This window comes from Lithobates pipiens, unplaced genomic scaffold (genome assembly GCF_037356315.1).
Source record: "Lithobates pipiens isolate NorthernLeopardFrog02 unplaced genomic scaffold, aLitPip1_a1.2 Scaffold_27, whole genome shotgun sequence".
Taxonomy (NCBI): Eukaryota; Metazoa; Chordata; class Amphibia; order Anura; family Ranidae; genus Lithobates; species Lithobates pipiens.
Window position 1 is genome coordinate 32,429,641 of NW_027507788.1, and position 21,967 is coordinate 32,451,607.

Genomic DNA, 21,967 nt, shown 5'->3' on the forward strand with positions numbered 1-21,967 from the left:
TGGAGGAAGCATGAGGAGCGGACTCCTCCACCGCCGCTGCTGCCCACTGAAGGAGACACAGCAGGAGGAGAGGACGCCACAGCAAGTTAAGTGCCGGACCTCCCACGGGGGGAGGGGGTTTTGATGGGACACAGAGAGGCTGCATTTGATGGGACATTGAGGCTGCATTTGGTGGGGCACAGTGAGGATGAATTTGATGGGACACAGTGGCTGCGTTTGAGGGGCACAGTGGCTGCGTTTGATGGGGTTTTTTTCTGAATTTTTCAGTTTGCGCGCTCCCCAAAAATTTAGAGCACTAGCCGCTACTGACAGATGGTGAGTTTTATATGTACAGATAAAAGCATAATTAATTCCAGTGCTAATTTACCAATTCAATATATGTCAATTACAAGAAACACAATTCTTTCAGTAAGTGACTACATACACTAATACATTCATAATTCTCCAAGTATTAAAAAATGTTCCATAATTCTTTAAAATACAAGTAAACATATAATATCAATGTCTTGTGTCTTTACTTTACCGATCACCTCCTATGCTAAAAGAACATCTTCAGTGTGCTACGGTTTCTCTCCACTAGGGGCACTGCAATCATCTGTGGCGCTCCTCCCACTGCCCATCTATAGACTGAACATAGGCATTTAAAGGAAAGAGGGCTTAAATGGGAATACCGGGTAGTCGCTCACACCAACCCCATATGTAGTTCCATTCGGCCATATAATAAATTGGACTATACCGGTACTTGGTAATGGAAAAACACTAATAAAATTTAAAATCAATATAATGTTTAATAAAGATATAAAACAAAAACAAAACAACACTGAAATATCACTTGAAGGAGTACAATAATATGCACATCACAGTTGAGGTATTCCTGACGGGTTCTCCATAGGGAACATTCAACCGTAAAGAGTGCACAATAAATTTCCTCGACTAGTTTCGCGGGAAAAAGGCCCGCTTCTTCAGGAGGATATCTATATAAAAGTATCACAGTCATTAGATAATACACACATGTAAAGATATAAGCAATACAGTTATCATAATGTTATTGATTTTACATACACAAATTCCCTATATGTTTAAAAGAGGAGGTCAGCTCACCCTACTTTAAGGAACAGGCTGCAGGTAAGGAGATCCGCAAAGTCCCCCCACGGTGAACATGGGGGATTGGTAAACGCCGGCTCTGGATAAATAATATTATAATAATTTATCAATTAGGAGGGGTATATCTTGAATTAAGGAAGAAAGGGGAAGGGGGGGAGAGAGAAAGAAAGAAAGAAAGGGAAGAAAGACCTCGTGAGGGTGAAACCGTGATATTAGGTGACTAGAAAAGTGGGGAGGGGGGGGAAAGAAGAGGGAAGGGGGAAGGGAGAGGGGAAGGGAAGGAAAAAAGGGGGGGGGGAAGGGGGGAAGGGAAGGTGAAATGCTCCAGGTAACTACATATAATTACCAGAGGTATAAGGTCAAAAGTGATTAAACCATACTATTTAATATAAATGTGTGAAAATTATTAGCAAACCAAACGTGAATAGTCAAGTGTATCCATGTGGATTGAGCAGTGTGAAAGGAGGAAAAGAAAGAAACCCTTCACCCCAATAAGGATCCTTAATTCCAGAGAGGGTTACAATAAGAACGAATCGGCTTACCAACAAGCCAATCAAGAAATCGTGTAAAGACAGGACATCAAGGTTGAGATGGTTAAACAAGCTTGTAAGGATATTGTACCGTTCGCTGAGTATCAGATACCAGGTCCACTGTTAGATAGCTTAATGGCCATCAATACTGCAAAAGGTATATAAAACATTTGAATATAGACAGGGTAAAAGGCCGACAGGCATTATAAAGCCAAAGCGTCAGAGGAAAAATTGGATAAATTCATGAGTAAGTAACATCATATAAAGTGGTTACCTGTCAGCGGGGACAATATCCTAATACAGCCCTGATGGAGTCCGTGCGAACCTGTCCATTCGGCGGTCAAACAGACCGTTAAATAGACTCCCCAACACACATAGCGTCTGACGTCCGCCGGAAATCGGCGGCGTCCGACGTCGTGTGGTCCACCTCTCCGCACCGCGCAGGCGTACTAAACGGTCGCTACTGCGCAGGTGCGTCCGTTCGGCGGTCTGATAGAGCGCCAGAACAGATTGCCTAGCAACCACTACGTCGGACGTACGTCAAATCCCGGCGGCGTCCGAACGTCATGTGGTCTGTTACCCCACACTGCGCAGGTGCAGTACTATACTGTTACTGCGCCAGTGCGCAAGGGAAACACTGACGGATCAATGATCCAGAGGTTAATCCTTGCAAGTCGGGCGAATAGTTCGTCCAGACCAGGGGGAACACATGTCCACCGGGGGGAAAAAGTTAAGGACACTCCATACCACCCGCAAAACATTGTCCCTCAACCCTAGGGATCAAAGCACATCTCCCCACATACAAGGGAAATTATAACAAGGGAAACAAAAAACATATCCATAAAATATAACATAATATACATCATTTTTAATATACAGAGAAATATATATGTATATAACCAGGGGATATAGTCCCCCAGAAAAAAGCAGAAACGTACACCAGAGAATTACTTAGGTAACCATATTTAAAGGTATAAAGAGGGGGGGGGGGGAAGGGGAAGGGGGAAAGAAAAGAAAGGGGGGGGGGGGGTTTTGGGTGGTATGTTAAACATCATCTATTATAAAAACGGTTTGTAAGAAATTGTCTCATTGAGACCTGGTGGTAGGGTGGCGTTGAGTCGTTCGATCCACAAAGTTTCCCTCTGTAGGATCGTTCGATCCCAATTTCCACCCCTAGGGTTTGGAGAGACTACTTCGAGGACAAAGAATTGGATCACTGTGGTGTCAAAACGATGGTAAAAGCCAATATGTCTACCAATTGTGGTAAGTTTCCCACTTTCTGAATAATATAGGTGGTCACCAATCCTCTGTCTAAGCTCTCGGATAGTCTTTCCAATATAGAAGGCTCCACATCTACAAGTCATAAAATATATAACACCCTTCGTACTGCAATCAGAGAACGTACGAGATAGAAAAACTTCTCCATTAGGTAGAGTAAATTGGTTACCCTCCAAGATCCATGGACAGCGGGAGCAGTTATTACATTTAAATGTACCTCTAGCATGATTATGCATGGAGCTAGTAGGTGTATAATGACTGTGCATTAAACGATCCCGAAGGGAACATGCTCTTCGAAAGACTAGTTCAGGAGTAGGCCGTACATATTTAGCTAGAACATGATGCTCCGTGAGTAGGTGCCAGTTTTTTGTGAGGATATTGCGAAGAGTTTTATGATGAGCAGAATATGTTGTAATGAATCTCAATGATTAATTACTTGGCGTCTTAGATCGTTTATGTAGTAATGTGTCTCTCGAATGAGACACGGCCTTATTAAAGGCTTTCCTCAAGTTAGTGGGGGAGTAGCCCCTGGCTAATAGGCGATCACGTAAAGCATCAGCTTGAACTTTAAAGTCAACATCTCGGCTGCAGTTTCTGCGTAATCGCAGAAACTGTGCAAACGGAATGCTGCGCACCAAGGGTTCCCCCACTAACTTGAGGAAAGCCTTTAATAAGGCCGTGTCTCATTCGAGAGACACATTACTACATAAACGATCTAAGACGCCAAGTAATGAATCATTGAGATTCATTACAACATATTCTGCTCATCATAAAACTCTTCGCAATATCCTCACAAAAAACTGGCACCTACTCACGGAGCATCATGTTCTAGCTAAATATGTACGGCCTACTCCTGAACTAGTCTTTCGAAGAGCATGTTCCCTTCGGGATCGTTTAATGCACAGTCATTATACACCTACTAGCTCCATGCATAATCATGCTAGAGGTACATTTAAATGTAATAACTGCTCCCGCTGTCCATGGATCTTGGAGGGTAACCAATTTACTCTACCTAATGGAGAAGTTTTTCTATCTCGTACGTTCTCTGATTGCAGTACGAAGGGTGTTATATATTTTATGACTTGTAGATGTGGAGCCTTCTATATTGGAAAGACTATCCGAGAGCTTAGACAGAGGATTGGTGACCACCTATATTATTCAGAAAGTGGGAAACTTACCACAATTGGTAGACATATTGGCTTTTACCATCGTTTTGACACCACAGTGATCCAATTCTTTGTCCTCGAAGTAGTCTCTCCAAACCCTAGGGGTGGAAATTGGGATCGAACGATCCTACAGAGGGAAACTTTGTGGATCGAACGACTCAACGCCACCCTACCACCAGGTCTCAATGAGACAATTTCTTACAAACCGTTTTTATAATAGATGATGTTTAACATACCACCCAAAAAACCACCCCCCCCCCCTTCTTTTCTTTCCCCCTTCCCCCCCCCCCCCCCCCCCTCTTTATACCTTTAAATATGGTTACCTAAGTAATTCTCTGGTGTACGTTTCTGCTTTTTTCTGGGGGACTATATCCCCTGGTTATATACATATATATTTCTCTGTATATTAAAAATGATGTATATTATGTTATATTTTATGGATATGTTTTTTGTTTCCCTTGTTATAATTTCCCTTGTATGTGGGGAGATGTGCTTTGATCCCTAGGGTTGAGGGACAATGTTTTGCGGGTGGTATGGAGTGTCCTTAAATTTTTCCCCCCGGTGGACATGTGTTCCCCCTGGTCTGGACGAACTATTCGCCCGATTTGCAAGGATTAACCTCTGGATCATTGATCCGTCAGTGTTTCCCTTGCGCACTGGCGCAGTAACAGTATAGTACTGCACCTGCGCAGTGTGGGGTAACAGACCACATGACGTTCGGACGCCGCCGGGATTTGACGTACGTCCGACGTAGTGGTTGCTAGGCAATCTGTTCTGGCGCTCTATCAGACCGCCGAACGGACGCACCTGCGCAGTAGCGACCGTTTAGTACGCCTGCGCGGTGCGGAGAGGCGGACCACACGACGTCGGACGCCGCCGATTTCCGGCGGACGTCAGACGCTATGTGTGTTGGGGAGTCTATTTAACGGTCTGTTTGACCGCCGAATGGACAGGTTCGCACGGACTCCATCAGGGCTGTATTAGGATATTGTCCCCGCTGACAGGTAACCACTTTATATGATGTTACTTACTTATGAATTTATCCAATTTTTCCTCTGACGCTTTGGCTTTATAATGCCCGTCGGACTTTTACCCTGTCTATATTCAAATGTTTTATATACCTTTTGCAGTATTGATGGCCATTAAGCTATCTAACAGTGGACCTGGTATCTGATACTCAGCGAACGGTACAATATCCTTACAAGCTTGTTTAACCAGCTCAACCTTGATGTCCTGTCTTTACACGATTTCTTGATTGGCTTGTTGGTAAGCCGATTCGTTCTTATTGTAACCCTCTCTGGAATTAAGGATCCTTATTGGGGTGAAGGGTTTCTTTCTTTTCCTCCTTTCACACTGCTCAATCCACATGGATACACTTGACTATTCACGTTTGGTTTGCTAATAATTTTCACACATTTATATTAAATAGTATGGTTTAATCACTTTTGACCTTATACCTCTGGTAATTATATGTAGTTACCTGGAGCATTTCACCTTCCCTTCCCCCCTTCCCCCCCTCCCCCCCCCCCCCCCAGCGGTGCGCAGGGTGTGCCTGGGCACACCCTAATCCCCCTGTGCCAGCCAGGGCTTTTTTCTAGAGAAAATGCTGGGTTTGCTAATGGACACTCACTGGCAGCGACAGTACTGCCATTGAGACAATTTTGATTGGTATGTATACCCCCTAGACTTCCCTTATGAGAAATGCAGCTGCGGAGCAAGATGACAGCTGGCTGCATTTCCAGATGCTCCCTCTCTAGTTCCGGCAAGTGATCTCTTAGTGTAGGTGGCGGAGTGATACAGCTGCACTCCACCTGCCCTCCAGTGCCTCTTCTGCTGCCATAGGATAGGAGGTAAGCAGCATCTAGTGGGGAGCATGGGCGAATCTAGGAGGGTAGATTTCACTTCATTTACAATGCTCTTGCCAGCAGAAACTGATGTCAGGGGGCACTGTGCGATGTTCTGATATCAGGGGGCACTGTGCCACGCTCTGATGTCAGGAGGCACTGTGCCATGCTTTTATGTCAGGGGCCACTGCGCCATGCTCTGATGTGATGTCAGAGGGCACTACTGTGCCATGCTCTGATGTGATGTCAGGGGGCACTGTGCCATGTTCTGATGTCAGGGGGCACTGTGCCATGCTCTGATGTCAGGGGGCACTGTGTCATGCTCTGATGTCAGGGGGCACTGCACACCACACAATAGGCTGCTCACACCTATGAGACTGAAGTTTCCTCAGAGCAACACTCTTCATTAGCTCTGGATCTGCGATCAGCCAATCAGGTGCGAGCCCAACGGTTGCCAAAGTATATCTTAAAGTGGTTGTATAGTCTTAATTTGAACTTTTACCTACAGGTAAGCCTATAAGGCTTACCTGCAGGTAAAAGAATATCTCCTAAACCTGTACGGTTTAGGAGATATTCCCCTGGCAATGAGCCGCTGACTGCATGCGCTGTAATTGGTGCCTGATATTAGGATGATATGGGGTGTTGGGTGTCCTCCTAGACCTTATTAAAGTGGTTGTAAGCCCTTACAACACACTTTGACCTACAGGTAAGCCTAGATTAAGGCTTAGCTGTAGGTCCAAGAAATATCTCCTAAACCTACACGGTTTAGGAGATATTTGCCCGAAGACAGGCACCGCTGTCTATGGCGCATGGCGCTGTAGACAGCGGTGCGCAGGCGCACTGAGCTCAGCTTTTTCAACAACGGAGCTTCCGCGCATGTCGGCTCCCGTGCGTATGCACGGGAGTGACGTCATCGCGGCTTCGCCGAATGACAGCGGCGGAGCTGCGAGACCCCACCGAGAAGATGGATGCGCCGGACTACAGGGGGCAGCGGTGACTTCGCTGGCTCCTGTGTCAGGTAAGTGACACATAATGGGCTACTATGCGATGCATAGCAGTCCATTATGCTTTGCATTTGCAGGGAATGAAACAGGAAGTAAACTGATCAGGGTTTACTTCCTCTTTAACCACTTGAGAGTGACCCGCGCTATAGCCGAATGACGGCTACAGCGCGGACCTCCTTTGCCGGGACGACGTCTATTGACCTCGTCCCATGCACGAGCGGCCTGCACGCTCTATGATCGGCGAGTCTATGAGACTCGCCTGATCACTGATCCGAGCAAGGGGTCGATCCCGACCCCTTATCACGTGATCAGCTGTCAGCCAATGACAGCTGATCATGTGATACAACGGAGCCGGTAATCGGCTATTATGAGGAGAAAAAAAAAGAGCCGATCACCGGCGGCCGTGATCGGGACATCAGTCCCGATCACGGCCAGCCCTGCCAGTGCCACCTCATTAAAAAATAAGTGCCCCCCGTCAGTGCCCATAGTGCCACCTAGCAGTGCCCACAATCTGCCTCAACAAAGGTGCTGCACCCCAGTGCCACATATCCATGCCCATCAGTGTCATCTACCAGTGCCCATCAGTGCCACCTATCAGTGCCCATCTATCAGTGGTACCTATCAGTGCCCCTTAGTGCCACCCATCCGTGCCATCTTAACTGTGCCCATCTTTGCCCATCAGTGCCGCCTTATCTGTGCCCATCGGTGCCGCCTTATCTGTGCCTATTAGTGCCGCCTCAACTATGCCTATCAGTGCCCACCAGTGCAGCCTATCAGCGCACTTCAATGAAGGAGAAAAATGACCTGTTTGCAAAATTTTATAACAAACTATTAAACATGATTTTTTTTTTTTTGCATCTTTTTTTGTTTGTTTAGCAAAAAATAAAACTCCGAGCTGTAATTAAATACCACCAAAAGAAAGCTCTATTTGTGGGAAAAAAAATGATAAAAATTTCATTTGGGTACAGTGTTGTATGCCCGCGCAATTGTCATTCAAAGTGCATCAGCGCTGAAAATTGGTCTGGGCAGGAGGGGGGGGGGTTTAAGTGCCCAGTAAGCAAGTGGTTAAAGATGTCCGCTCCCTTCTCCGAATCCCCCCCACCACCACCACTTTTTGCGTTGTTGTTGTTGTACCAACTCACTGATCGCGCTCTGAGCTCAGCCAGCTTATATATGCTCTGACCCTCGGTGACATCACTTGTTTACCACGCCCCCTCACAAGAGCTGGCTCCGCCTAGTCCTATCCCCCTATTATCCTTTCTGTGTAGAATATTTAAACATATTGTATAATATAATCACCGCCTTGTATAGCATAACACAATGATCTGAGTTTGGTTTTGTTTTGTCATGCGATTTGGTTTCCCTTATAGTAAATGGCTGACATGGCTTCAGAAGGGTCCGCCTCTTCTCTGTGAATCCCCTAGTAGCCCGTCTCCGCCCCCGTCTCCTCCCTGTCTCCTCCCCGTCTCCTCCCTCCTCTCCGCCCTCCTCTCCGCCCTCCCGGTGGTTTCAGAGCTCGTTGCTCTATAAACATTAGATTGCTGGGCGTTTCTTGCTTCCCCTGCGTGACAGTCTCGGCGCCCCCGTCCTCGGCTCCTCCCCCTCACCGCACTCTCCGCCTGGCAGGAAGAAGAGATCATGGCTGCAGCTGACGGGGACGACTCTCTGTATCCCATCGCCGTCCTCATCGATGAGCTGCGAAATGAAGACGTGCAGGTAAAGGAGCTTTTATACTACTACTACCGCCGCCGGCTGGGGGCCGTGCAGGCCTCAGGAGGGGCAGTCCTTCACCTTCTATTCCTGAGGTGGAGGGCCCCTCCCCCCCCTATAGTGTAACATTGGGGCCCCCTTACCATGCAGGCCTGAGGTGGAGAGGCCCCTCATAGTGTAACATTGGGGGGGCCCCCTTACCTTGCAGGCCTGGGGTAGAGGGGCCCCTCTCAGTATGGAGGCGAAGAGGCCCCTCATAGTGTAACATTGGGGGGGCCCCCCTTACCATGCAGGCCTGAGGTAAAGGGGCCCCTCTCAGTATGGAGGCGAAGAGGCCCCTCATAGTGTAACATTGGGGGGGCCCCCCTTACCATGCAGGCCTGAGGCAGAGGGGACCCTCATAGTGTAACATTGGGGGGCCCTCTTTACCATGCAGGCCTGAGGTGGAGGGGCCACTCATAGTGTAACATTGGGGGGTCCTTACCATGCAGGCTTGAGGCAGAGGGGACCCTCTCAGTATGGAGGTGGAGGGGCCCCACATAGTGTAACATTGGAGGGGGGGGCCCCGCCTTACCATGCAGGCCTGAGGCGGAGGGGCCTCACAGTTTCAGTATGGAGGCGGAGGGGCCCCTCATAGTGTAACATTGGGGGGTCCCCTTACCATGCAGGCCTGAGGCGGAGGTGCCCCCCACAGTATCATTATGGAGGCGGAGGAGCCCCTCATAGTGTATGATGAGTGTGAGGGCCCTCTTGATGGTCAGGGGCCCAATAGTCTGCAGGGACATGAAGTAGAAGTGGCTCTACAGTGGTTAATAAAAGGGTCCCTGAGGGGAATGATCCCTCGTGAAGTCAGTATGGGGGGCCCTTACTTTTTATTCCAACAGAAAGGTATGATTAACTCCTCTGTATTAGGGGGAGCCTGAGGTCAGGGACCCCTCAGTGTCAGTATGGAGGAGGAGGGCCCCTGGCCATCATCAGGGCCCTAAGTCCGCATGCTTGAAGTGGAGGGAACCCTACAGTGGTTAATTTGAGGGGCCCTTACCCTGTTGGACAAAAGAGGGTGACCGTCAATAAAAGGGGTCCTGAAGTGTGTGGGGGGGGGTCTGATGGTGTCAGCGTGGAGGTGGAGGGGCCCTTCACAGTTTACGCTTTAAGTGTATTGGCCCGCAGGCTTAAGGTTGAGGGGCCCCTCACAGTGGATTCACAGCCGGACACCCACTGCGCGTGCCGCACGCCATGACTGGCTCCCAGATGATTACTTAGAGGGAGGGGGGAGAAGTGATCTTCCAGCGTCAAAGGAAGTGGCGCAAGGAGCCGATGTGAGTAAGGAGGCAGATTACAAGGGACCCCCTAGCAACAGGCATTAGGAGGCGAGTAAAAAAAAATAATTTTTTTCCAAATTTTATGGTCTTTAATGCAGCTGAAAAAAATGCAAAAATGTATAATAACTCCACTTTAACAAACACATTAAGTCAGTGGCAGTATGTAGGGGTAGGATAGGGCACTATGTGGTGGCATGGCTGGCAGTGAACGCTATGTATCTGCCTGTGGATGGGGAGTGGCATGAAGTGGTAGGATAGGGCACTATGTTAGCAGCAGGACATATAGAATTCCTGCTAGAGGTTGGGTTTTGGGTGAACTACTTTTAAGTCAATGAGTGGTATAGTGGTTGGCAGGCAGTATGTCATGGCAGGGCGGGCTCTGTAGTGCAGAGATCCATATAAACAAATCCACCCCACACCAACATTCATATAAACAAATGTTCATCTCTCTCCACACACATCCATATAGCACAAAGGTTTCCACTACACAGGTATACCTCCAATATCAATATCTCCTCTATATACAGTTTGTTATAGGATGAACCCCATGTAGCCATATCTAGATGATCTGCTGTTCTTCCAACGTGTTTCTCAGGTTCCGTAACTTGCTTCATCAGGTATTGGCAGAAATTTATTTATATGTGCCTGAGGCACAACCGTACAGCACCATGCCTGTCTAGAACTATGCATACAAACAAGAATAGGTGAAGGAGCTAGGCCAGCACAGACAGTAATTGGACCCTCAGAAAGAAGGGCAGGGTGTGGAAAGAGTGAGGGGTGATGTGGAATTTACACTTTCTAAAGTGTTCCCTAGTAAGTTTCGGGGCTTCATTATGGGGGGAAATGTGCTAAAACTGATGCACACAGAATCTGGTGCAGCTGTACATGGTAGCCAATTGGCTTCCAGGTTTCATTAACATAAACATTTTAACCACTTGCCGACCGCCGCACGCCGATGTACGTCGGCAGAATGGCACGGGCAGGCATAAGGGCTTACATGTACGTCCTTGCCTGCCCGCCGGTCGGGGGCCCGATCGGGCCCCCGCCCGGTGCCTGCGGCGGTCGGTATTCGTTCGGGAGCGATCCCGGACGAGGGGACGGCCATTCATTCATGGCCACCCCCTCTCGATCGCTCCCGGCGAATGAAAATGTCCGGTGACATCACTTCCTCTCCTGTAATGTAAACACAGGAGAGGAAGTGATGTATTCTCTCCTCCGTGTCGGTAGTTTTCGTTCCGGCACCGAGGAGAGAGGTTCGGTGAGTTGCACCAACACACCCCACATACAGTAGAACATGCCAGGCACACTCACACCCCCCCTTTACCCCCTGATCACCCCCCAATTACCCCTGCCCCCCCAGTCACAGTGACACCAATTGCTTTTTTTTTTTTTTTTTGCATTGGTGTCATTTGTGACTGTAGTAACTGTTAGGGCAGTTAGGGTTAGCCCCCTTTAGTTCTAATGTGCCCCCCTAACCCCCCCCCAATAAAGGTTTAACCCCGTGATCACCCCCCCGTCGCCAGTGTCACTAAGGCTGGGTTCACATTGCAGCGGTTTATGAGAACGAATGTGATTCGCACCGCACTGCAGTGCAAATCACATCCGATCTCTGCGATTCGAGTTCAGCCATACAGATAGTATGGCTGAATTCGTGTCGCACCTGCCGCAAATTCGCACGGGACCCTTTTTTTGGCCCGCAGCAGAATCGGATCGCATGGGTGTTCACACCATGCGATCCGAGTTTGCAGATCGCACTGCGATATGCGAACTGATCTGGGGGTGTCATTAACATTTCACTGACACTCCCAGCAGTTCGCATAGGGCAGTGTGAACTGCCGCTGGGAGGCATGCGATGCGGGAACCCGCCGCGGATTCGTGGCGTTCCCCCATCGCTCCAGTGTGAACCCAGCCTAATAAGCGATAGTTTTTCTGATCGCTGTATTAGTGTCACAGGTGACGCTAGTTAGGCAGGTAGGTATTTAGGTTCGCCGCAGCTTTTTATAGCGCCAGGGACCCCCATATACTACCGCATAAAGCCCCCTGATTGCCCCCTAGTTAACCCTTTCACCAGTGATCACCATATAACTGTTACAGGTGACGCTGGTTGGTTAGTTATTTTTTTTATAGTTTCAGGGCACCCGCCATTTATTACCTAGTCTCACTAGTGTACCCCTAAATTTAGGGGTGTCTACTTTCCAAAATGGGGTCATTTGGGGGGGGGGGTTTGTGCCATCTTGGCATTTTATGGCCTTCAAAACTGTAACGCCCTTAGCCTGAAGGCGGTGCTTGGTTTTCGGGGCCCCGTACGCGGCTAGGCTCCCAAAAAGTCCCACATATGTGGTATCCCCGTACTCAGGAGAAGCAGCAGAATTTATTTTGGGGTGTCATTTCACATATGCCCATAGCATGTGTGAGCAATATATCATTTAGTGACAACTTTGTGTAAAAAAAAAAAAAAAAAAATTTTTTTTTTTGTCATTATTCAATCGCTTGAGGCAAAAAATAAATAAAATATTCAATGGGCTCAACATGCCACTTATCAATTTCCTTAGGGTGTCTACTTTCCAAAATGGGGTCATTTGGGGGTGTTTTGTACTGCCCTGCCATTTTAGCACCTCAAGAAATGAGATAGGCAGTCGTAAACTAAAAGCTGCGTAAATTCCAGAAAACGTACCTTAGTTTGTAGATGTGACAACTTTTGCGCAAACCAATAAATATACAGTTATTGACTTTTTTTTTACCAAAGACATGTGGCTGAATACATTTTGGCCTAAATGTATGACTAAAATTGAGTTTATTGGATTTTTCTAATAACAAAAAGTAGAAAATATCATTTTTTTTCAAAATTTGCGGTCTTTTTACGTTTATATCGCAAAAAATAAAAATCGCAGAGGCAATCAAATACCATCAAAAGAAAGCTCTATTTGTGGGAAGAAAAGGACGCAAATTTTGTTTGGGTACAACATTGCATGACCGCGCAATTACCAGTTAAAGCAGCGCAGTGCCAAATTGTAAAAAGACCTCTGGTCATTTACCAGCAAAATGGTCCGGTCTGAAGGTGGTTAAAAATCTAATTTCTTCATACATTTAGGCCAATATGTATTCTTCTACATATTTTTGGTAAAAAAAAATCCCAATAAGTGTATATTGATTGGTTTGCGTGGAACTTGTAGCGTCTACAAAATAGGGGATATATTTAGGAACTTTTTTTTTTTTTTTTTTCCTCAGACCTGCGACATTGCGGTGGACTAATGTTGACACTAAGTGACGCTTTTTGGGGACCAGTGACACTAATACAGTGATCAGTGCTATAAATATGCACTGATTGCTGTATAAATGACACTGTCAGGGAAGGGGGTTAACATTGGGCGATCAGTGGGTTAAATGTTCCCTAGGTGAGGTGTTTACTGGGGCTGGGTTCACAATATTGCGAATTGGATGTAGAGTTCTCCGCATTCAATTTGCAATAGAGACTTTGACCGTCTCTCTATAGAGCCAGTGTCTTGTCTAATAACGTCCTCCATCAGATAGTGTCCGCTGTGTACTGCGCATGCGCAGTACACAGCAACACAGATTCCGAAAATTGCAGAGGATGAACGGCGCTTGCCCCGTGAGTCCAGGTTCTATCCCCACTATCCAAGTGGACATAGAGTAGGAATAAAAGAGCTGAGCCCGAAGCGTGGCGAGCGAAGCTCGCCCGTGAGGGGCCCTTTAATACTCACAACCCTATGTCCGCTTGGATGGTGGGGCTACCACCTACACTCACGGCGCAGGCGCCGTTCAGCTTCGGAAATTTTCCGAAGCTTCGTCTGCTCCGTACTGGGCATGCGCAGTACGGGGCGGACGCTAAATGATGGCCGGACACTATACGGCAGAACACCGGTTCACATATCTCCGCTGCGGCTCCGGTGTGAATTTGCACAGGAGCTCTGTGTGTCTTTTGGTCCGATTTCAGGGTGAAATTGGACCTGAAACAGGAAAAGAGGACGCACCGGACCTCTGCTGGGAGCTGCATGGGAAGATAGTGTGAAGCCAACATTACTGTGTGGGGCCTTGTCACACTGACGTTAAAGAGAGATCCATGATTCAGCTTAGTTGAATCCCAAGATCTCCCTTTCCCTTCCTGACAGATCTGCTGTTTGCCTGGTTTACACAGGCAGACGGTTGATCCGTCTCTCCTGTATACGATCGACGGGCTGCTGCAGCCATTGCATCTGCTGGACTCACTGTGTCCAGTCACTGGGGGAGCGGTGCCCCGGCTGCGCCCGAAAACCATGTGCACGAAATCAATACCTGTATGTGATTTTGCACACCTGGACCGGCCTGCCGCAGTATATATGCAATAGGCGGTCTGGAGCTGGTTAAAATACTGGATTGTTTGGTGTTCTTACTGCAATCTTTGGTGACAGGGACTCTAAAAATGGAAGCCTTTTCTATTGATGATCACAGGAACACGTGTTGCCTGGCTGCTGTATTCTGGCAGGCGACTACCGCGGCAGGTATTGGCTGTCTCCTGAATGCTGCCATTGTGCACTGCTGTTGCAAGCGCTTGTTTCATAAGAGTTCAGTGAACCTCTTGAGCATTTATTTAAGGCATTTATAGAGCACAACAATATACACAGTACATTACGCAATGCACATTCACACCAGTCCTTGCCTTCAGAGCTTTCAGCCTACAGTAAGGTCCCTATCTCCCATACATATAGCAGGACCAATTTAGAAAGGAGTCAGTTAACCTACCAGCATGTTCTTGGGGTGTGGAAGGAAAGTGGAGAATCCGGCGGAATCCCATAAAAGTGCAGGGAGAACATGCAAAGTCCACGCAGGTGGTGTCCTGGCCTGGATCCAAACCTCAATGGTTCAGGACTTGTGCTACTATGCTGCCCATTGGCTCCATTTTTGGTGCTGCACCAAAAGTATCTAGAAGAAGTGAAGTGTCCCTTGCAGGGCTTATTTTCAGCAAGAATGCAGTTCGGGAACCTCCAGCACTGAATGCATCTAATGGCAAGGGGTGCCGGGGTGTGCTGGAGGGTTCATTGATGCTGCCTGCTGGGGGTCTGTTTTAAGGGGTATTTTGTTTCAGGGGATCTATTATTGCTTGATGACTATTGTTGCTGGCTGTAGGGGATCTACTTTACTGCTTTTAATGTTATCCTTAACAAATTCCATACAAACTACCTAGCACCACAAAATGATTCTTGGTTCTGTTTCCTTTAAAAGGGGTGGTGGGATCCATGGAACGTTCCTCGGGGGTGGAACCATGGGACGTTCCTTGGGGGTGGGTAGGGGGTAGAACCATGGGACGTTCCTTGGGTAGGGGGTAGAACCATGGGACGTTCCTTGGGTAGGGGGTAGAACCATGGGACGTTCCTTGGGTAGGGGGTAGAACCATGGGACGTTCCTTGGGTAGGGGGTAGAACCATGGGACGTTCCTTGGAGGTGGGTAGGGGGTGGAAACGAGTGATGACTTGAAAGAGGGGAGTACCTGCACCTATTCTGAATGAAAAAATCCCTGGTCCCCAGCGGTCACATTGGAGGTTCTGACATTATTTCTTATTTGTCTGCAGCTCCGTCTGAACAGTATTAAGAAGCTCTCCACGATTGCTTTGGCTTTGGGTGTAGAAAGGACCCGCAGTGAGCTTCTGCCATTCCTGACAGGTAAGTGTGTCTCATGAGAGAAGAGAACCGACTTTTGCATATAATGGAAAATGGCATTTACTGTTTACACCAATTCTGAAAGGGTTGCTGCCTCATGCCCATGCAGGAAAATGGGTCATATGATTCTCCATACCCAAGTTTTATTCTCTTAGGGTCCATTCACACTTGTACAACTCCAAAGTCATGCGTCTTTGGGGTGCAACTTGGATGTGACTTGTCCCTCTGCAAATACAGACCCACGTTTGCACCACTGTTGCTTGTAAAACATTCAGCTACGACTTCTGTGCAACTTTTGAGGGTTAACCTTGAAGTCTACGGCCCTCATGATGCATGCAAGTTGAACCAAAGTAGTGGAACTACTTTGAAGTCACTGTGACTTATAAGCGGAAATTCCACTTTTGAGTGAAACTCCGCTTTTATGTCTCCGTCCCCGGTGCCACATTTGGCACCTTACATTTTGCACCTTTTCAGGGTTTTTTTTTTTTCTTTCTTTGACAGGTACCATTCCCCACTTCTTGGAGATGGGGCCTGGACCTCTTCTTTTTAAGTTGCTCGTGTATGAATTGTTAATACTGGAAAACATTGGCTTTGTCGCCTGACAAATTGCACAAATGTGGAAGGCTGTAAAGGATTAAGAGTGCAGGAAATGGTGTATAGTGGGGTCAGGGGGTGCCTTTCTCCAGACAGTTGTCCCTTTTCCCTATATGGTTAAGTTGACAGCTTGCTCTCCAGAAGATTTACCCCTTATAATGACCAGGCCATTTTTTTGCGATGCTGCACTGCGTTTAATTTAACTGACAATTGTGCAGTCATGCAACGCTGTACCCAAATAAAATTGATGTCCTTTTTTCACAAATAGAGCTTTCTTTTGGTGGTATTTGTTCACCTGCGGTTTTAATGTTTTGTGCTATAAACAAACAAAAAACGTTACAATAAAAAAAAAAATATAGTTACTTTCTGCTATAAAACGGCCAATAAAAAAAATAAAAAAATCCCAGTGAGAGTATGATTGGTTTGCGCAAAGGTTCTAGCTCACGGGTATTGTGCGCCAATGCGCTCCACCGGATTGCTCCTGCTGTGATTCTACACAACAGGAGCTGATCAACGGCTCCTGTGGACCCGATGTCAACCAGTACCCGCTAATCTTTCGGTACACAGGCCGAACAGCGATCTGTCTATGTAAATAAGGCAGATTGCTGTTCCTGTGGTGTGTGTTTTTTTTTTTTTTTATATATTTTTTTTTTTTATATAAATATTCCCTACCAGTCATTAGGGCAACACTGACTTATGGAAGGAAAACCCTATCTACAAAGATGGCTGCCCCCGCACAATGATACAGTGCAGTAAAAGGCATTCTATGTTAGTGTGGAAAAGTTTAGCTTTAGAAATTCTACAGGTAACATTGGAGACTATTTTTATTATTTAATATGGGGGTTGAAGAATGCAAAATATGGTGCAGCTCTGCATAGTAACCAATCGGCTTCCATTTGTAATTTTGTTAAAACTTAATTGAACAAGCTGAAGTTAGAAGCTAATTGGCTGCCATGCATGGCTGCACCAGATTTTGCACGCTCCAGTTTTAGTAAGTTCAACCTAAATGGTGTCCTTACTTTTATATATTAAATTGTTACTGGCAGATTGATACACTATGGAGGGTTTTAAATGAGTGATGGGCAAAGCTCTTTTGGGGTTTACTATGAGCGCCTGAAAGGCAGAGCGGTGACTGACGTTCCTTTGTCTTGCAGATACGATCTATGATGAAGATGAAGTGCTGCTGGCTTTGGCTGAACAATTGGGGACCTTTACTTCACTGGTTGGGGGACCAGAATATGTACACTGCTTACTGGTAGGTGTCCCTAAATCTACTGCCTTTATTTCTGATTGATGTAAACTGCGTATTTGGCTGCTGGCTGACATCACTGAGCCGGTCCAGGCTCTGGAGAGATCCTGATTTTAAAGCCGAGATCCACCCTGGTGCCTGCACCAGCAATTGGCTCAACTCAACAAGCTGCTAAGAGCCTGAAACCAGCTGTTCCCTCCCTCTGCACAGCCCCGGTGCTCCAGTGAGTACTGGAGGAGCAGAGAGCTGGTGCCTGAACCTTTTGATCGCTCAGTCAGCTCTGTGTAGAGGCAGCAGGGGACAGCTGCTGCATCCACCTAGGCGAGATATGATTTATTTATCTTTTTTTTTTTTTTATTTATTTTTTTTAATTCAAAAACTTCTCTTTAAGTATCTGGATGATGGCCCTCAACTTGAATGTATGTGTATATCTATATCCATGGTAGCTTCTGTATTTTTATCTTTCAAAGCCTACCTCCTGGTTGAACACAAAAATGACTGACTTGTTTCTTATCTTCCAGCCACCGCTAGAGAGTTTGGCTACTGTTGAGGAGACAGTGGTGAGGGACAGAGCTGTGGAATCCCTCCGAGCCATTTCTCATGAACACTCTCCCGCCGACCTCGAGGCGCACTTTGTACCTCTGCTGAAGCGCCTGGCCAGTGGCGACTGGTTCACCTCACGCACTTCGGCATGCGGTCTGTTCAGCGTGTGTTATCCACGGGTCTCCAGCACCATAAAAGCAGAACTTAGACAGTAAGTAGACACACGGGGCAGAAAGCGGGGAGGACCTTGATGGGGGAGTGGTAAGGGAAGGCCCGGGGGGGCGGGGTGACCAGGGAGATTAAATCTGTAGATATGGGCAATGCCCGGCATAAAGCTCATAGCTGGAACATAAAATGAAGCATACCAGCCAGGGTGTATTTGATTTAAATCATGTCTATTTTAAATCCCTAGTAAAAAGGCTAGATTTAAATCAACACCATTACAATCATAATTTTTAAAGAGCAGCTGTCATCTCTGTCCCACAGCAGCTCCTCCTCTTACCCGCTGTTGAATCGCCGACCGCCCCATTCACTTTAATGGGGCGTCTGGTGATGCGGCAGTGACACAACAAGGTGAGGGTTGTGGCGGCAGCAGGTGAGTGGATGACCGCTAACAGGCGCTGCCATGATGGATCTGAAATGACAGGTGCCCTTTTTAAATGTAAGGACTTATTCTTGCTGGTAGTTGGTGGAAACCTTCATTTTGTTTGTATATATTAAATATTCTATTTAGAATAAGCCGTCAGGTTAGTAAAGCGGCGATATTGGAATCGATTCAATCATACAGTTTGTAGTGTACAATGATTTGCAAAATGGGATAAAGGAATATTGCTGAACTTTGTTTTACCTCGTGGCTACTGTGAAATTGTGTGAAATAATCAATGTAGTCCATGTTATCTCAGCTTGCAGAGCATGGATTCATTGAATGAGTTTACCAAAAAATGTAAATATTGCATATATACAGCCTTATGCTACACTAAGCTCCATTTCATGCCGAATAAACCAAATTTATGAATCTATCGTAGCCTCCCTGGCAGTATGATTGTCAGATTTTTTTTATCTCAAAGTGGTACATTGTTTTGCATAGAAATTTTGGTGTTTTTTATATCGTAGGTCGGTAATTCTTCATAATTACTCGCTTAAATCTGTCCTAACGAGAGTCTAGCAGACAGCCCGGGTATGATAGTTTCAAACAGGAAATCTTAAATTTTAATATAAATTTAACTATAAATAAGAATATAAATTTCCCTGCGATTCACTATCGCTCAATTCTGCAAGTGATTCTTATTTACTATCGCTGTTTTCTAGCTGGTCTAAAACTGCTTTTGACATAGAGGGATGCTTTTTGGTTGCCGTGGTCATTCTCAACTTTCCAGAGCAGTATATATAATCTAAAAGTGCATACAGGGCACTGGACGAACCACTAGGGACAAAAGGTGTTGGAACACCGCTTTTAAATAGATTTTTTTTTTTTTTTTTTGTATTCCAAAAGCATTTTATTGAAATCTTTGGTATTGTATCAAATGTTTTAATCATTTTTATCTAACTTGATACCAGCCTACCTGGGAAATGACCCCCCATTATTGTTCATAAGAATGATCATATTTAAGTTCCTTTACTTTATCTGTGATATTTCTCTTCTCTCAGACATTTCCGGAATCTGTGCTCGGATGACACCCCAATGGTCAGACGAGCGGCCGCCTCCAAATTGGGGGAATTTGCGAAAGTATTGGAGCTGGAATATGTAAAAAGTGAAATCATCCCAATGTTCTCCAACCTGGCCTCAGATGAGCAGGTAAAGCTGTTGCAGATATTTCACACAGAAGTAATTGGTTATTCTGTCTCTGTGGCTGACTGTTTATCGCACATGTCTGCTTTCAGGATTCTGTCCGTCTGTTGGCCGTGGAGGCCTGTGTGAATATTGCTCAGCTTCTACCTCAGGAAGAGCTGGAGCCACTGGTGATGCCAACACTAAGACAAGCAGTTGAGGATAAGTCCTGGCGTGTTCGGTACATGGTGGCAGATAAATTCACAGAGGTAAGTCATGTTGGGGCTCGTTCACACCAGCCACTGCGCACAGTGCCTGCACTCCATTGCAACAAAGTGCCTAGTCTATGTTGGGATACGAAACGTGCCAATTGTGGCACCGGAGGGGGAGAAGAAACAAGCGGAAGTTCCACTTCTGGGTGGAACTCTGCTTTAAGATTGCATTGACAGCTGCTATGGCTTGCAGGGGCAGTGTCACTTTAATGTGGTGCAGGAAAGGCACACAGATTTCCCGCACCACATTAGTGTGAGCCTAGCCTTCGGTTTACTCTATTGCTAGGATTAGCCTACATAAGGGCCCGTTCACACTATTATACCGTACAGTAAACCTGTATTCCACGCTGGCTTTCCACTCCATTTAAATCGCACTGCCTTTTCGACCTGCAGTGGGTGTCAATGTAAACTTAATGCAGGTTGCGAAAGTACCATGCGATCCGCTTGTAGTGCGTTTCCAAAAGTACATGCACTACTTCTGGTGCGGTGTGATTTCAGTCCAGTCAAAAGGAATAGGCTGAAATCCTACTGCACAAAACTGCATGTGAATCGCACAGGAACACGCAGCATGTGAATGGGGCACTAAGATGCCTTTTGAGCCACTTTTATTTTCGTATTCTATGCTGATCTCTGTGTGGCAATTAGTAACACTGCCCAGGTGCACTTAGGCCTGGAGGGAGATCTTTGTTATCACAGGCAGTTAATATTTCATTTTGTCTGTATTAAGCCATGTGATGTTCTCTGTGCCCCCCTGTAGCTCCAGAAAGCAGTTGGCCCAGAAATCACAAAGACAGACCTGGTTCCGGCTTTCCAGAATCTGATGAAGGACTGTGAGGCTGAGGTGCGAGCTGCGGCTTCCCACAAAGTTAAAGGTAAGGATTGTCTATGGAAGTATTTGGACAAGCCTATTGCAAGTTAACCTGTTGCTGCCCACGCCATAGCCGAATGACAGCTACAGCTTGCTTCCTTTTGCCAGGAGGGCATCTATTGACGTCCTTTCGTGATTGTGCTGCCTTTGTACCCCCTGCGGCGCGCGTGCAGCATGCTCTGATCACCCAGTCCGAAGAACTCAGCTGATCACAGATCAGGGTAAGGCCCCTTTCACACGGGGTGGATAAGTAATGATCCGCCCCGTGATGATCCGCTTGCTCAGCAGGGATCGCTCCGTTGTCCCCGCTGAGCCGGCGGCGGACAGGGTGGTCTCTGCACATTGTGCAGGGACCGCCCTGTCAGATCTCCGCTCTCCTCTATGGGGATCGGATGAGCACCGACCGTCTGTCCGTGTTCATCCGATCCGCTCTGCAGACGGATAGAAAAATAGGATTTTCCTCCGTCTGCAGAATCGGACAGTTGTGGATGCGGACAATATGGATACGTTTTGTAGCAGGGAGGAATTCAGCCTGAAAAAAAATGAATGCAGCCGCCACAACTAAGTACTAGTGAGCTGTAATGTTTTACCACTTGCCTATGGGGCCAATTCTGACAGTTCTGTGATAGATGTAAAAATCTGTGTGGTGTGTTTTTCTAGCAATTTTTTTTTTTTTTTTGGGGGGGGGGGAAATACACTTTTTTGATATAAAAGAAAATACCTTGTTTACAAAAGCCGGAGGAACCAGAAATGACATTGCTCCATTCTTCAAAAGCCTTATGCCTTGTACACATGGCCGCACATTCCGACAACAAAATCCATCAGATTTTTTCCGACTGATTTTGTGCCAAACTTGTCTTGCATACACACCGGTCGGAAAATGTGATCGTTCTTAACGAGGTGACATACAACACATAGGTCGGGACTATAAATGGGCCAGTAGCCAATAGCTGTGGTCTCTTAATTTATTCTGAGCATGCTTGGCACTTTGTCGGAAATGTCTACACACGATTGGAATTTAAACTATCAGATTTTGTTGTCGGAAAATTTTAGATCCAGC

The 21,967-nt window shown here is 46.6% G+C and overlaps 1 protein-coding gene across 1 annotated transcript in view; it reads left to right on the forward strand.

Annotated features, from left to right (window-relative positions):
* Nucleotides 1-8,476: 8,476 nt before the first annotated feature.
* Nucleotides 8,477-21,967, forward strand: part of LOC143933740 (uncharacterized) — a 41,622-nt gene continuing 28,131 nt past the window's right edge. The window contains exons 1-7 of the mRNA XM_077456736.1: nt 8,477-8,642; nt 15,526-15,616; nt 17,362-17,462; nt 17,978-18,210; nt 19,647-19,794; nt 19,881-20,036; nt 20,797-20,911. Coding sequence (XP_077312862.1) covers nt 8,565-8,642; nt 15,526-15,616; nt 17,362-17,462; nt 17,978-18,210; nt 19,647-19,794; nt 19,881-20,036; nt 20,797-20,911 — 922 coding nt within the window. The 5' untranslated portion in view covers nt 8,477-8,564. The remainder of the gene's footprint in view (nt 8,643-15,525; nt 15,617-17,361; nt 17,463-17,977; nt 18,211-19,646; nt 19,795-19,880; nt 20,037-20,796; nt 20,912-21,967) is intronic.